Below are 15,983 nucleotides of genomic sequence, written 5' to 3' on the forward strand. Positions count from 1 at the left end.
CCAAACCCAACTCCAGCACTGAGGAGCTCATCACCATTCTACGAGAACTTGAGTCACCAATGCCACCCCAAGATTTGTGTCTTAAAGACACCGGCCGGGTGCACAGATATTCAAAAAGCACTCCTTGATAAAATCGCTCTTCTACAAATGAAAATCGAAACAATAAGGAATAACTTAACACCCAGCCAAACTCAGTAGAACTTAACACACACACACACACCCAGAGTGCCAATACACAACTTGAACCCAACAAAATTAGTCATGAAAATTATCACAAGCTTTAAGGCTTCCAGATGTCAAGGTGACGTCTGCCCGGCCTCGGTCATTAAAGACTACACGGCCAAACTTACCCATTCATCACAACCTTGATTAATGCCTCATTCGAAATGAGCACTGTTCCAACCAACCTCAAAAATGTGTGGGTGCTCCCTTACTGCAGAAACCTACTTTAGACCTTAGCATCCCTACAAACTACCGCCCTATCACAACAATACACCTCCTCCTTAAAATATTGGACAGAGCATCAACCTCCTAGGCTTTCGCCAATCAGGTTTCCGTCCAGTACTTGGCACTGAAACAGCCCTCCTGGATTTAAAAATACAAATGGACGAGATTATAGATAACGACAACCTAGCATTCTCCTCCTTTGTTGCTTTTGATTTAGTTAACCACAGCATACTTTGCAAACACCTCTCCTCTGCGGCCCACTTTTCAACCAAAGCTATCCTCTGGACACAGTGCTTCCTGACTAACAGACCCACAAGTGTCTTTTTACCTACTGCAGCAGCAGCATTGCCAGCCCCAGTTACTTGTGGAGTGCCTCAAGGGCCCTACGTCTCCCCTACACTCTACAATATCTTTACCAAGCCTCTATTTGACCTTCTTGATGATTTGGGTATCACCTACACTAACTATGCAGATGATACCCAAATCCTCATCCCTATTACAGGTACGTATGACACCAACTCAAAATCACTAAATAAAATATATCAAACCATCCAGGCTTGTATGGCCCAGCATGGCCTTTGCTTAAATGATATCCTTCTTTATTGATGGGATTATGATCAATGTCTCCAAGGTAGTAAAGACCATGGGTATTTTCCTTGAATCAGCACTCACCTTAACCAGACAAGTCAGCTTACTTCTCAAAACTCATCAATGCCTGTAGACCTTTTCTGTCATCTGACAGTTTTAAAACTCTTGTTAGAGCTCTCATCCTATCCAGAGTAGACTATTTTAACGCCCTCTACACAGGATCTATCAACCGCAATATCAAAAAGCTTCAGGTGATTCAAAATAATGCCCTAAGAGCGGCACTTAAGATCCCAAAAAACAAACACATCACCGTGGCGAGAAGGAATTCCCACTGGCTGCCGGTCCATGAACAAATCTTGTTCAAAACCCTCTCCTTAACAGTCAAGTGTCTGTCAAACTCAGCCACTAAGTACTTATCCAACAAATTCACTAAAACCCAATCCAATAGACCCACTTGCTCAGCCCACTTGCACTTACTCACCATACCAAGATTCAAATGACAGAATGCAGGGGGTCGCAGCTTCCCAGTGGTAGCTGCCAAACACTGCAACACTCTTCGATCACCACTAAGATCTGAATCTTCCAATTGGTCCTTCTGCAAAATCTTGAAAACCTGGCTATTCACACAGAACTGCTAAAGTACCTCTCTTACAATACACTTGAAAAATATACTATGACTTATGCTGCTAACTGTATGCATTACTTTAACTCTCAACAGAATTGTTAACAATATATATTACTGAGATTTGTTAGGCATGTATGTATGTATGTACTTTTCCTGTATTGCTGAAAGACCAGCGCCCAGATGGCTCAGGTATGGGTGTGCTTTACAAATGTCATAAATAAATAAAAGCAATCAATAACCAAAACGATTATGCTTGTGTTGTGCGAGTTCGATTTTCCTGCGGGCTTAAAAAGGTAGCAGTAGGATTTCAAGATTGGCACAAATACATACGGCAACTATGATTTCACCCACACGTTTGGTTTAAAATAAACACAGGGTGATTTAGCAGTTTATTTTTCAGACTTACTCCTTCTTTGAGCTGTGTTGGGGAAGTCTGATAAAAATGTTGGACTGATTTAAGAACAAAGACACCCCTATTCCTTAAAGAGGTCAGGGTCAACAGGGCAAAAAGGATTGCCCAATTAAATTATAGGCTATATATTTTTCAGCACACACTGGGAAGTGACCTTTGTTAATTTCGAATTTTATCAGTGTTCTGCTAAATGTGAATTAATTAAATACATATTTGTTGTTAAATAGGCTAAAGATCTACACAGTTGCCCCCCACTCCCCATGCCCACTATAAAGGGAAAGGATTCAAGGCAAGCAGACTCCCCCACCATTTGGTTTGCCAGGGCTCAGTTCTACTTACATAGAAAGCCTCTGTTTAAAATTCAGAGAAGCCAGCTGTGTCTCAGTACACTCTTAAAAGATAGGGCAGGGGTCTGGTCACTCCACTCTCAAAGATCGCCTTGCGTTCTCTTCCATAGGACCCAGTCAGCTTTGAGGCCTTCCTAGATATAGACAGCTCTACCCAGATGCACTCTCAGCAATCTCCTCCAGTGTTTCCTTATAGCTGTCACATGGTTAGTTTCAGCAGCCCACTCTGTCTCTCTGCCTGTCTGTCTTCCTGTCTGTATCCCTGTCTCTTAGTGCAGTCCCTCATATATAGCAGCGATGACACCACCAATTGTGCAATCGTGGGAAAGAACCCTGCAATAATTCCCACAACTAGGATTGCACAGTTACCCTTCTCTCTCCTCCCAAACCAAGCCTCCAAGTCAGGATTGGTATAGGGGTCTGGAGCAACATATATAAATTCGCATTTGTAATCCCCATTTGTTTTCCTCTCAAATTTTTGGCAATACTAGTTATATATCACAATTTCATAATTTTACTAGCAACTGCCATAATCATATTTTCTGATTCAGTTAATCGTGGGGAATTAAAAATGCCAACAACCAGGTCTGTGCCACATAGCACCTTTCTGCCATTTCCATAAAAGCATAACAGTTTTGAATATGTAATTGGTTATCTATATCCCTAATTGTATCCAACACCAGCTCACTGACTCTCACATTTGTAACATGTTCAGATCAGCCAGAAACCTAGTTTAACTGGCCATTACAGTTCCCTGAGTCACTACAATCGCCTGGAAATTACATAAAAATGGTACGAAAATGAAGAAAATCTGCCTTATGGTTGCTGAGACAAAGGCCTAAATGATGATAGTTCTTTTAAATTAATTGTAAATCTTCATGTGCGAAAATTGGCCATTCTCCTGCCTTCCAGCCATTTCTTTTCACTGGATCAGCCTGTAGACAGTGTTTTTTAAATCAATCTTTTTGTGTTGAAAGCTTGCTCTTTGAGGTTTTGCCCCCATTTTCATACTTATCGGTCATGCTCCAGCCAAAGGGAACTTCTCCTGCAGTTTATGCCTTCTGAGCTAGCAGGTCTGGAGAACACTGAATTTCGCCACCTTTAGCAGGACACTTTATTGCAGTTGGTAATTAGATGGGAGATGTAACATCCAGACTGGGAGTGGGAGATTTCCTCTTGAAATTTGCCCACAGCCAGCAATATGGTTTGTTTTGGGCTGACATGTTTCCATCAAAACAAAGTGGCTTTTCAAATATCACTGGTGTTTTTTGTGTGAAACATAATATACCTTGCTTTTTGTCAACCCGCACATCATGTCTTTTCCCTGACATTTTTCTTTTAGCAGTGATACATTTTCACATTTAAACTGCTTTTATTTGCACACGCCTATGAAAGCTGTTTGTGTGTCACTGTTTAAAAATCCTGTTTTCCATTTGAAAAGGATTTTTGATTCCTCCTTCTTTTGTGAATTAAAATGCTCCTTTTCCTTTGGCAATGACATGTAGGCCCCTTTTCCACATGGCTCTTCAATATTACTTGGAAAAGCAACACATGGCATGCCGTTTTTGGTTCAGTGTTTAATATCCGGCTGTTCATGTTAAAGGGACTTCTATTTGGGGCCTTTGAATGCACCCCATAATTGGTCAGGGTGTTCAGATTCTTGGACGATTTAGAGGAAAAGTGTAGGGCTCATTGACCAAGAAGAAAGATGAGGTTTGGGGAATGACGCATTGTTTGAATGGTAGAAAATCATTTCTGGGGTGAAAACAGAGAGAGGAAATTGGGTGAGATTCTTGAGAGCAGTCTTGTTGTTCATTAGGAGGGAGTGTGTATGTGATGTGTGCCAGTTACATAGGAGACCGTGCAGGTTGGTCTTAGTGGACATGAAGAGTAAATCAGGGTTGGTTACGAGGAGATGAAACAGTAAAAACATAGGTATGATATTATATGGCATTTATAACGTTTCTATACACAAGTGTTTCAAGGCGCAACGAGGCAAGGGAGGGGAAGAAAGGGAGGACAGACAACGATCATACTAGGCCAGGTGTCATTCAGATAGTGCGTGGGAAGGGGGCAGGGACAGTGCACTACATGGCAATAGATAATAACAATAAGTAAGTAACGGCCAGCATGTAGCAAAAGCAAGGATAAGTGCAGACACCAGGTGTCAAGGGCTGGTAGGGGGACTGTAGGGATACAGAAACAGTCTCCAAGTGAAGGGGATGCCAGGCGGGCAGTGCAGGTGTGACGCTGGTGGGGGAGGGACCTGGGACCGAGATCAGAGGGTGTCCAGGTAGCCAGTGCAGTTCCGGTTACAGCCAGGAGGTCAGCAGAGGAGGGGAGGAGAAAAAGTAGAAGCAAAGAGAAAGGTTTTGAGGTGCTTCCAGAACCGGAGATGGTTCTCCTCAAGTTTAAGGGAGGCAGGGAGGCTGTTCCAGAGGGAGGCATCAGCTGATGAAAAAGATCTACCACCAACACGTTGCTTGGAGAAGCGACTGACCCTGAGGGAGTTGGAGGCGGATGAGTGAAGAGCTCGAGAAGGAAGATATTTAGGAAGAGAGAGTTGAAGGTATTGAGACCCTAGGCCCCAGAAGGTCTTGTGGACGATGCAGAGGGTTTTGAACTTAATCCTCGCAGCCACTGAGACCAAGTGCAGAAATTTCAGTCCTGGAGAGATACGATCCCTGGGCTTGAGGCCAAGGACAAGTCTTGCAGTCCTGTTATGGATAAGTTGCAGAGGGCAGAGAGTAGAAGCAGGCAGATTTAGAAAAAGGCTATTGCAATAGTCCAGCCTAGAGAGAGCCAGAACTCTGGAGACAGTGAGCTTCTGGGGGAAGGAGAGGAAATGAAGAATGCCTCCCTCTGAGGAGGTGTAGCTGGTAGTGTGACTTCTTAGAGACGTCAGAGATATGAGGAGAGAAGGAGAGAGTGACCCTGAGGTTTTTAGCCTTGCAGGTGGGAGCAGGAAGAGGGCCAAGAGAGGCAGGCCAGAGAGCTACAGGAAAGGGGGGATAGCTCAGTGGCAACCTGCTCGCCTTGGGAGCAAGACGACACGGAGCACCACAGGTTCGATCCCCGATTCCGCGCTTAGAAACCTCTGGGTATTAAGCGCGTTATAAATAACCTATCATATCATAAGGAGGGAGCAGGTGTGCCGATGAGGAGAACCTCAGTCCTACTGGTATTAAGCTAGAGGTCATTGGCAGCACACCATTCCTGGATAGCAGACAGACAGTAAGAGATGAGGGAAGGAGAGGAGGAGGCTGAGGGTAGCCTGAAAATGAGCTCAGTTTCATCCGCATAACACTGAAAGTTGGGGCAGAGAGCGGCAGATGCAGTGGGCAAGGAGTGCCAGGTATTGGTTGAACAGCCAGGGAGAGAGGTTAGACCCCTGGGGGACACCACAGGTAGAGAAGAAGATAGCAAAGAGGAAGGACCCAAGTTGGACCTGGGAGGGTCGGTCGGGGGGAAAGAAGTCAGCCACGTCAGAGCCTGGCGAGTGATACCCAGGCTATCACAGAGACGGTTGAGCAGGATGGCATGATTGACAGTATGGTAGTTTCGCTCAAATGGGGAATTTAGAGCAGGATTTCGTGAGGTTGCCTTTGTGAGTCAGCAAGAGAGAAATATGAAATCAAGGGAGTTGCTCTAGGAGTGCTTAGGAAAGATATGGAAGAATAAGAGGGAGTGATAAAGTAGAGGGACAAGTTTGTGTTGGTGTGTTGGGTTTCAGACATTTTGGAGAGGTTGAAGTCACTATGGAGAAAGATGGGTGCATTTAAAGGCATGTAAGGTAAAATATCATTGTCTGTGAAAGCATTAAGGTGACAAGGTGGGGAAAACAGTTGAAAAAGAAAATGGTAGAAAGGAAGGAGTGTTGCTGTGGAGGTCTGCTAAGGTGGCCGTGTCATGATTGGTAATCCAGGTTTCTGTGAGGGACACAACAGCAATGTTGGAACTGTGGGAATCCAAGTAATCAGAAAGAAATTAGGTTTTGTTTCAGATACATTGGGCATTCAAGAGTTCATGGGTGAGGGTAGCAAGCAATGTTGGAGGGGATAGGTAAGATTTAGGGCGGAGTAGACGAGGGGGATAGATAACGTTGGTACCTCAGACATGTGATGAGTGCTGTCCCCCTTGTAGGTGATTTTTGGGAGGGACACAGGGAGTGATCCGTGAAAAATAGAGGTGGAGGTATTCGGGTTGCAGTAGCAGACAGTGTGTGAATGGTAATTTGAGGGATGAGATGAGGCATGTGAGGTAGTGCAGAGGCACGGTAAGGGGCTTGGTGCATGTATAGACCTAACCAAGGCCAACCGGATGTTATCCTTAAACGTCAATGACCTTTACCACTGGATTCGTGTTGCAAAGGATGTTTAGTAGTAAATTAAAGGTTGTGGGATGTGGAGGGGCAATGGATGTCAGGCTGGCTAGCCTGATCCTGGGGCGACTGATTGATGTCTGGTAGGGTTGCTGAGCAGAGATGTTAGGGAGTGAGCTATGCAACTGGTGCGAGGGGGTGCTAGCACCCAGCTCCTCCATTCCTGGATTGAAGGATCAGCACAATACAGGGCTCAGTTTGATCGATGGAGTTCAGAATTGCCCCTTTACAATGCTCACATAGTTATTATAGCTTACAGTTTATAGGTACATTGGATTTGCAGCACTCTGTGCATTCGCTTTTCGTACTCCAGAGTTTGCTTCTACTCTCTATTTGATAAGCATTATCCAGGAGCTGTTTTTAGCTCGCGCTAATCAAATTCGGTGCAGCCCTAGCCACCAATCAGATATCTGTGGCCATCCCCGCCAGATAATATACAGGGCAACATCTTCTGCAATCAATCCCCTCACATACACTGCTCCTCTTTTTGAAACACTTGCTCCCACCACCTAAAATGCAAAGTGAATGACTAACGCTTAGGAGGGGCCTGAAAGCAGACATATTTTGATCTGTGAGCATTTTTCAAATGAATGCCTTTTCGAAAACGTTTATTTTCCCCTCCATTTCTTACACCCGTTTTCCCCAAATTACTTCATTGTTGCCTTTCCCCCCAAAATGCAGGGACGTGGGTTGGAAGTCCCCCCCCCCCCCCGCACCCTCATATGACATCTTCGCCTCACCTCCACTCCTCCTCTACCTTCTTTTATCCCAGGCCCACTTTTTCTTACTTTTAAACCTTCCCAAAATGCTCTTATATTTCTTTTGCTAGCATTTGTTTTTGCAGTGGTGTGTTCGTAAAGGTATTTTCTCAATCGACTTTGTCAAATGAGTAAAGGCCCTTTCCTGCAGTGCCGATGGCAACAAATAGCTTTATTCCACTTGCCTTTAACATCGCCACCACCACCACCCATGGTCTACCCCCGCGTTTCATTTTGAACCTCTGAATTTACCACTCAAGACCTGTGCAGGATACCTAGCAATAGCGCTCCCCCCTCGGGACACTAGCTTGGCACACGGGTCCCTTAAGGAAGGGGGAATTATCACTGCCCAATCCGGACACATAGCAGAACCAACTACTGCCGGCATTACTAGCCAGCTCTCTGTGCTCTGTCCTCGTGCCTGCTCCAAGCTCTCTTAATCACCTGAATATTGGCGTGTGCCGCTTTACAAAAACTACGAAAGAGAGAAGGGTCTGGTGACCCGTGAATTTGAATCCAGTTGCTGGTGACATGTACAATGTGTATCAAGGACTGGCAACTGCTACAGTTCATCCGGGGACGGGTTCCATGTACATTTGTTGAGGCCTAGAGTTTCATCTGGAGCGGTTGGTGAGAGGGGGGGTGGCATGTTGATACATTAGTATTATGGTATTGGTTGAGCACGGACCTAGCTTCGAGAAGCAATGGAGAGCTTTTCAGAGGTAACAGAACAGATATACAGGGGGACGTGAGGGGGGTGTAGGATACAGAGGGGCCTTAATCTGGGGAATTGGCAATGTATTGGAGTGAGCTGGTATTTTTGTGCGTGTGGAATAATATTTGTAATTGCTTTACATTGAACTACTCTCTTCTGTTAACCCTTTCCTCTGTACTTTGTTTTACCCTCCCTCCCAACATCCCCATCTTTCCACTCACAGGTCAGGACACCCCATCAGTGTAACCGTCGTCTTCATCACTCCAAGCCCTCTCAGCAAGATTTCCTGGGTGAACCGTCTGCACTTAGCCAAGATTGCGCAGAGTGAGTACCCCACAAAAAGTGCATGGTGGCGAGGAGCGCTTCCTTTGAAGCGGCGCTTGGAGGCACTTGCAAAGCTTACAGTAGGCTTGCATTCTCTGGACCGGCAGGGGCGGGAGGGTGTGGTTGGGCTCTGCTTTGTATCCAGTCTGTGTGTGGCCCTTGCTTCTTAAGTGTGTGCTGATAGAATCCTGAAATGCATGGTTGGGTGGCCGGAGATTGCTTGTACTGGTCCTAATTGGGTTAGCAGGAACACAATATCCTGCTCAGCATAGGAGGCACAACTCTACTCTTCCTCAAGGGATGTGGAGCTGGGGAAAGGTGGATCTGCCCCCAGGGCACTTGGGGCTGGAATCATGGTTTTCTTCAGGTGCCTTTTCATGTGATAGAAACATGTGCTGTAGGATACCAACCACTTTGCAATGCTCTTCTATATATTTAAAATTCGGGTTGCATACGGTGACGTGGGCGAGTTAGTGACGCACCCTAGAAACAGCGATATCAGCACATTTGTCCACCTTGCAGTCCATCATCCCGTTTAAGGCATGGTGACTTGTCTTTGCAGAGGTTTGCTGGAGGGAGGAGCTCCTGGTATGAGCCCCTTTGTGAGTGCTTGGAGATGATCTAGTGCTAAAGGGTTTGCAGCACTGAGAGCCCGTGTGTACAATCTGTTGGGGATGAAGTGTTTTTTGTGGTTACTGATGCTGAGAGGCCCATTGAGGAAGCCCAAGAGGAGGAACGGGTCTGGAACAAGATGGAGCTGTGCTCTAGCAAAAACTGTCTAGCTGGAGCCCCGTTTCATGTAGACACGGGGCCCAAACTCCCCCAAGATGATGAAGCTCTCTGCCACTGATTGCCGTGAGTCTCCCATTTGGGATGCACACGTTTTCACAGACTGCATCTGAAAGTTATCCTTTGCTCAACAGCCCAAACATAAACAATGAAACTGTCCAAAGCTTTATATGTCTCATGCTTTGCACACATTTTACTATAAGGGTGACTATTTCGACAGAGGAAATGAACACCATACCAAGTATGCATTGCATGCTCCGAAGGAATGAACGTTTCAATTACTAGTACAGACATGTTTGATAAATTGGTAGCCATTCTTATGTTCCCAAAATGCATTTTGTTTTTATGCAAAGCAGCCATCATCCTATATTCAGGTTGGAACATCATTCAACACTTGGCCCCGCCCCCAGTTCTGCTGACACGCCACTGATAATGGGAGCAGGGGGGAGTGTCCCCCAGTACATTTTGTCAATTTTCATCACTGGGAAGGCCAGCCCTCCTATTGCCATTGAGCAACACCATTTCTAAAGCCCACTAATCTTGGGATTAACTACCACAATGCTGGTGCCGCGGTTTAGGGCACACTTGAGCTCTTGGATGTATTGTTATAATATCGGCACAAACACACACCTTCTGACACACCCCTTTGCCTTGTACATTCTATATTAGAAATGTTTGTTGTGCTATGGGCAGGCAATACATTGGATTGCTTCCAGAACTCAAGCGAAAAAGAAAAAGCAGAGCAGAATAATTCGAGGATTAATAACCTGTAATGCAACGTGAATAACCAAGTGATGGAAACACCTGTGCAGCGAGTCTGGGAATTGCAGCATGTGCCAGAAAGGCCTCAGACGATAGCAAGGAAGGAATAACCCGTTCAGAGAGCCACCAAATCCATGTTCAAAACTAAAGTTATGAGAGTGGATGTCTGTTTCAATAAAGCGAGGACAAGTTGAAGCCCGAGGCCTCAGGCACAATAAAAGTGCAAAGCAGCTTGGCTCACAGACCTGTAGCTCGAGGCCATGGGTAAGGAAATGTAAAGTGATGTTGAATGGCCCAACACTGCCATTTTGGTGTCCTCGGTGAGCATTGCTCTGTAACAACAAGGGGAGAGATTGGGGCATCAGTGAAGCAGAGAGAGAGTAAAATGCAAAACCTGAAGTGCTGATGAGTGCAGGCCAGATGTACCAAAGTGCTGAGTGCTGATATGTTTCTATGTGGTTTGTGGCAGGCACACTTTGGCATGGGTTTTATCTGTATGGGGGGACCCCAGATCTGGTAGATGAACAGAGCAGGGTCACAAGAGTGGACGCTGGTGTGTGGATGTGTGTGAGAGTTAAAGCTGTGGAGGGTTTTGCAATGAGCACTCATCTGCTCCACCAGTGTGAATGTGGTAGGGGCTGCTACTGGGCGTAAAGCTGCTGTGTGTGTGGGGGTGGTGCAGGGGTTCATGAATCTTGTTAGTGCAGTTCAGGGCTAGACTCGGCTGTCTGAGTTCCAGTCTGCTGTTCAGATAAGAGCCAAAGTTTTACCTTCTTCCCTATCAAGAGGAATTCTTACTGTTGTGGGTTCTCTTTTATGATGACGTTTGGGTGGTGCTGAGGTTTATTTGTTTATTTATTCATATAGCGCTCCTAACCCAGAGATATCTGGGCGCATGCTGCATGGTTACATATAAATCAAGAGCATAGGTATAAGTGATAAAATACAATAGATCATTTACATTACGACACTCAATATTTACAAAATTACATTGCATGTGTTTGCAGGTGTAGTATGTTGATACAGATTAACGGTCAAGAGAGAGGAGCCAAGTTTTGGTTTTTGTTCTAAAGCTAAGGAAGTTCTAAAGTTATAGATGTCCTATAAGTAATGTGAAAGAGTAGTGGAGACTGACCAACTTGAGGCCATTCTCCCCAGTTGGGTTTACACGTTGTTTCCAGGTGCATTGCATGTGTTGACAAGGCCGACCTCCAGTACCTGTGTTAGAATGTTGTCCTACTTTGAGTTTGACATTCTGATTTGTCTTTTGCCTGGTCTATCTTTAGGTCCAGGTCCTTGGCAGGTGATTTATCTTAATTTCCGAGTGGTTTTCCATTTTGGCGGTTGTATGTCCATATTCATTCATTCATTGGACTGTTTCCGGTGGGCCGTTGGTCTACTTCTGTGGTGACTGTTGAGTTAAAATGTTCTATCTGGTCTTGGAGGTGCTGTGCTAGTTAGCCTGGTGTGTTCTTGTAAATGGGCAAGCTCTGAGGGATATTCTGAAGACTATGTGATCTGTGATGGAGGGCAAGAGGAATGCAGACTAAGTTAGATGATGATGACCGGGTCTAAAGCACCCAAAGACTCTTTGCCCCGTAATTTTAAGTGGCAGTGCAGGAACCTAGCCACCATGCGTGACTGACAGTTGCCGACCTATTCGTGCATTTGCGTCTGGTGGCTGCTACGGCATTCTAAGGCCGTGGCTAATGGGTTTCTACTCCGTGCACTACCGCCAGACCCCTGCTATAGCACTTAATGTTCTTTTTCTTGGACTGTTTACATTATCCTGATTGGCCTTTATCCTATAACCTTAACTCACATTTTTTTTTACTTGTGTGTCCTGGAATGTTCTGCTTGATCCAGGCAGCCACTTATTGTATCCAGCCCTCATTGGTTCTGTATTCTTGTTAGTTATGCTGTATAGAATTGGTTATGTCCCTGCAAATATTCCAAACTCTCATCTTTGTTCATATAGTTATTGATAACATTGTTATATAGATCCCCCCCCATAATGTACCCCAGGTCTCAGTATGAAGTGCGTTCTCGTCCTCTGGGCCTTGTCTGGACTGCTGATTATTTGATATTTAAATTAAAACATTACTGTTCAGTCACATATACAGTTCTATCAGTAAGAGATTATTTTGATGAGTGAAGAGCCCTGGACTTGGTGTAACGCAGTTGCCTTAAAGTTAACTTGATCCAATTCCTATATCCTAGGCACTTTTATAAGCAGCATGCTGGTAGAATCTCCAGTATGTAGGGAATAAGAAAAAGAAGGAAAGGTTGACATTAGACAGTCAATGAAATGGAAAGCATCTCATAGTACTTCTTGGAGGAACTGTGGGTTATTGGAAAATGTGTTGTTGAGAGCATAGCAGATGGAGACTGCATGTAGGGTATCCCATGTACCCGGTCTGCAAATAACTCATGCTATGACTGGAAAACGCACCACTTGCTGCTTAGCTTGTTCAATTGAATACAGACATCTCCCAGAGGCGAGGAACTGTGCAAAGTTGGCTGTCCTAAATGCAAGACGTTATTTGTCCTGCATTGGAGGACTGAGAGTGCACCCTTTACACTGTTCTTTCTTCATAGGTAATGACACACCGGTCCGAGGAGTGCATTTAGTGAGCACTGTCCATAGAAGAGCCTGCTTGACTCCCAAGGGTTGGGGGTTTCATCGTCGGAGGATGCTGAATACATGTGGGTAGGCAGAACTCCAAATGGAATTCTGTCAACCCCATTGGCCTATTCATTGTATGGGTACTAATACAACCATGTCCAGGAGGTAAATGGTGTGAGGTTCTGGGGAACAGAGGGTCTGATCCTCACTATTGAACCTCTTGAACCATACAGTGACAGGATATGGCCTTGAACACACAAATTGCATAGGAAACTTGGAAGAACTATTTTGTGATACCGAGTGCTGTCAGTCTATTGACTGGGAATGCAAACATGGAGGCCGGTCCGATGCCGCTGAATAGCTTCATTGGTGGTGAACAACTGCTGGGTCTATTGCTATAGGAGACAATGGCTGCCAGATAAGTCTTGAGAGTGTTACGTTATATGTCTGCTCAGACACACGTACAGGGGTTGGACATGATCCCATTAGTGAGGGCAGGCACACGGTTAGGTTTATTCTGCAATGACAGACTGCAAACTTGTATTCCTCCGCAAGATCCACTTTTTTGGGCTTTTATGCAGCCGCTACAACTTGCAGATTTTCCAAGGAAATGCCTAGATGAACAAAGGTCCCCTTACTCAGGAATCAGGCACTCAAGCTGTGCTAATGAAGCAGTGGATGGACAATGTTCCACTCCTGACATGAGAAGAGACTCTGGTAACGAGGTGGAGATGCAGTCATGGCTATGCTGATACAGTGCACATAATGGAGTAGTTGACACTGTCCCTGATTTTCTGGTGGACCATTTGGGCACCCGTGGTATCGGGGGGGGGGGGAAACCACAAAGAAACCTCTCACCAATCAGCCATTAAATTGGCCCCTAGGATATTGTGGCACCTGTCAAAACATGATGTATAGACTAGACATTCAGTATTTGGTTGCTTGCAATCCTGTCTGTTGTAGGGAATCCCTGGGCACAGAGCCAAGCCCTTCCTAGTTTATGACAATGAAGGAAGTTCGAGCAAAATCCCTTTGTCCCCTCTGTGAGAGAAAATCTTCCTACACGGCCCCTAGTAGGGAGGAATCCCATGAAATTCTGGTTTATCTGGGGTCCATGTCCAAGAGAGAGTGAGCATAGGGGATCTCTCTGGTGAAGGACATAGGAACTTCAGAGCATAGAGTTTGTGGATGACATCAACTGAGAACCCTCGTTTAGTGATTCGAATCCATTGGTGGTAATGGTGGGAAAGACGCAAACCCTCCTGGGAGGATGTAAGCTTCTGTGGATGGTTCATCAGGCTGTGGATGGCCCAATACGCATTCATCATCTGTCTTTTTAGCCTCTGCTGCAGCTTGAAAGAGATGTGTTTTCTTTCCCCTCTAGTTTTGCTACTTGCCTGGCCTAGGAAAATGAAGTTAAATAACAAAACTGAAGGCTTGAGCAAGTGAGGCCGCCCTGCGGTATGGAACTTAGTGGCTTGACTGTGACACTTACGTAATCCGTACATCAAACGAAGAAAAAAAAAAACGAATAGGAGATTTGACCGAATTTCGGCCGTATGAAAATTATGTATTGCCGAAAATTTCGACCAAGTCTCCCATTTGGAGGCATTACAGTGAACCTGGGTAGCCGGGCTGCGGGGGTGACCCCGCACCCTTGTTGACTGTAATGCCAAAGGGCGTTGTAGGGGTTTCCCCCGCACCTGTCTCAAAGTTATTATTTTTTTTTTTTAAAGAAAAGGAAATAGGACCCTGTGGCGCTGGTTCCCATCCAAGCAAGTGAAGCAAACCGGTGTCACAAAGAGATGCGGGAGACGGTGGCACACAAGGAGGTGTGAAGGCCACAGGTAAGTAAGGGGGTGGGGGCCAAGGGGATAGTCTGAAATGTTCGGAGGAGAGAAAATGTAAAGTTATTTTCACTAAAATAACGTTCGTTTTTTTTCTCCTTCGAACATTTCTTCTTTGCTTAATTCTTGGTGATCCAACACTTCAACGTATTCTCTGATCTAATCCTACATCTCTTGATAAATCTGGTATTTTCTGCCAAATAGTGTCTTTGACCTGCATTCCTTGCGCCTTTGACTCTCTTGAACAGAAGCAACTCTAGGACCTAGATAGTTACAGGTCCAATAAACTCCCACAACTCCCACAATTATTACACATGGAGCATGTTTTAAACCTGGAATCATTTGTGGATCTTTCCCTCTCGGGTCACGTTTAATATTCCTCATTCAGCAAGCACTAAAAAGCCTGAATGGGTATTTCTTTTATTTATTTACTTCACCAAGTTATTGCTGTCTAGATTATTGAAATTTGTCTTATGTATTATTGAAATTTGTCTTATGTATGTTGATAAAAAAATAGTTTTTTTGATGTTCTTTGCTTCAATACAAACCATTGATGTTCACAACCTTTGACACGTGTGAGTTTCCTCCTTTTTCTACCTATTTCTTTCTGGACAAATGTATAGGGTACTAATTTAAGGATTTAATCCATTAGTACAACTATATCAGGCTCCCCAATTCCTATTTCCTTTTTGTTTCATTTACTGACAAAAATTGGGTACGAACCTGGAATGTAGCAATTCTACTTCCTTTTTGTTTTTGTATCTTTTATGCCTGAGTCTGCTACTTGTCACCCAGGGCACACCGAAGCTCTCAGAGTATATACTGCATTCCTTGATTGACAGCAGAATTCTGTCACTGGTTTCCCTACTTGTGGACAATCCCAACCTCTTGGGGAGCAAGGGAGAGTGGAAGTCCTAAGCTACAAATGGCTTACAGTGTCCCTCCATTTTGTTTATATTTCACAGCTGTCACTCCTCCCAACAACCAACATGAATTGCACCTGATACCAAACGGTGTGATAATTCTGGTGTGCACACTGCACGCCCTTCTTGACTGCATGATGGGTTTCTCACGTTGTTATTGCAAGGTTGGTGGCAAGCTCACCATTTTTTGGTATGTACCTATGTATCCAGGAGTGATTACAACTGGCCACAGCACTAAGAATTATGTCCCTCGGGAAACCAAACTGTATTCTCTTTAAAGAATGCATGAGGTAATGCTATAAAGGCTTTCTTTAACCTGGCGGACTAGACCTGACCAAACAAGCAGTTGTGTGCCGGTCTGGTTTTCTTTGCCTAATACGCATCCTTGTTCAGGCCAGGGCGTTTCTGAATGTCTACCCGCTCCGTTTGAATGGAATAC

At 44.9% G+C, this 15,983-nt stretch overlaps 1 protein-coding gene across 9 annotated transcripts in view; it reads left to right on the top strand.

The window, feature by feature from the left end:
* Positions 1-15,983, top strand: part of ARHGEF10L (Rho guanine nucleotide exchange factor 10 like) — a 972,373-nt gene that overhangs the window by 777,613 nt on the left and 178,777 nt on the right. For all 9 annotated transcript variants that reach the window (XM_069610308.1, XM_069610311.1, XM_069610312.1 and 6 more), the window contains one exon: positions 8,497-8,597. In XM_069610308.1, coding sequence (XP_069466409.1) covers positions 8,497-8,597 — 101 coding nt within the window. The remainder of the gene's footprint in view (positions 1-8,496; positions 8,598-15,983) is intronic.

This window comes from Ambystoma mexicanum, chromosome 8, assembly GCF_040938575.1.
Source record: "Ambystoma mexicanum isolate Mex_15411 chromosome 8, UKY_AmexF1_1, whole genome shotgun sequence".
Classification (NCBI taxonomy): domain Eukaryota; kingdom Metazoa; phylum Chordata; class Amphibia; order Caudata; family Ambystomatidae; genus Ambystoma; species Ambystoma mexicanum.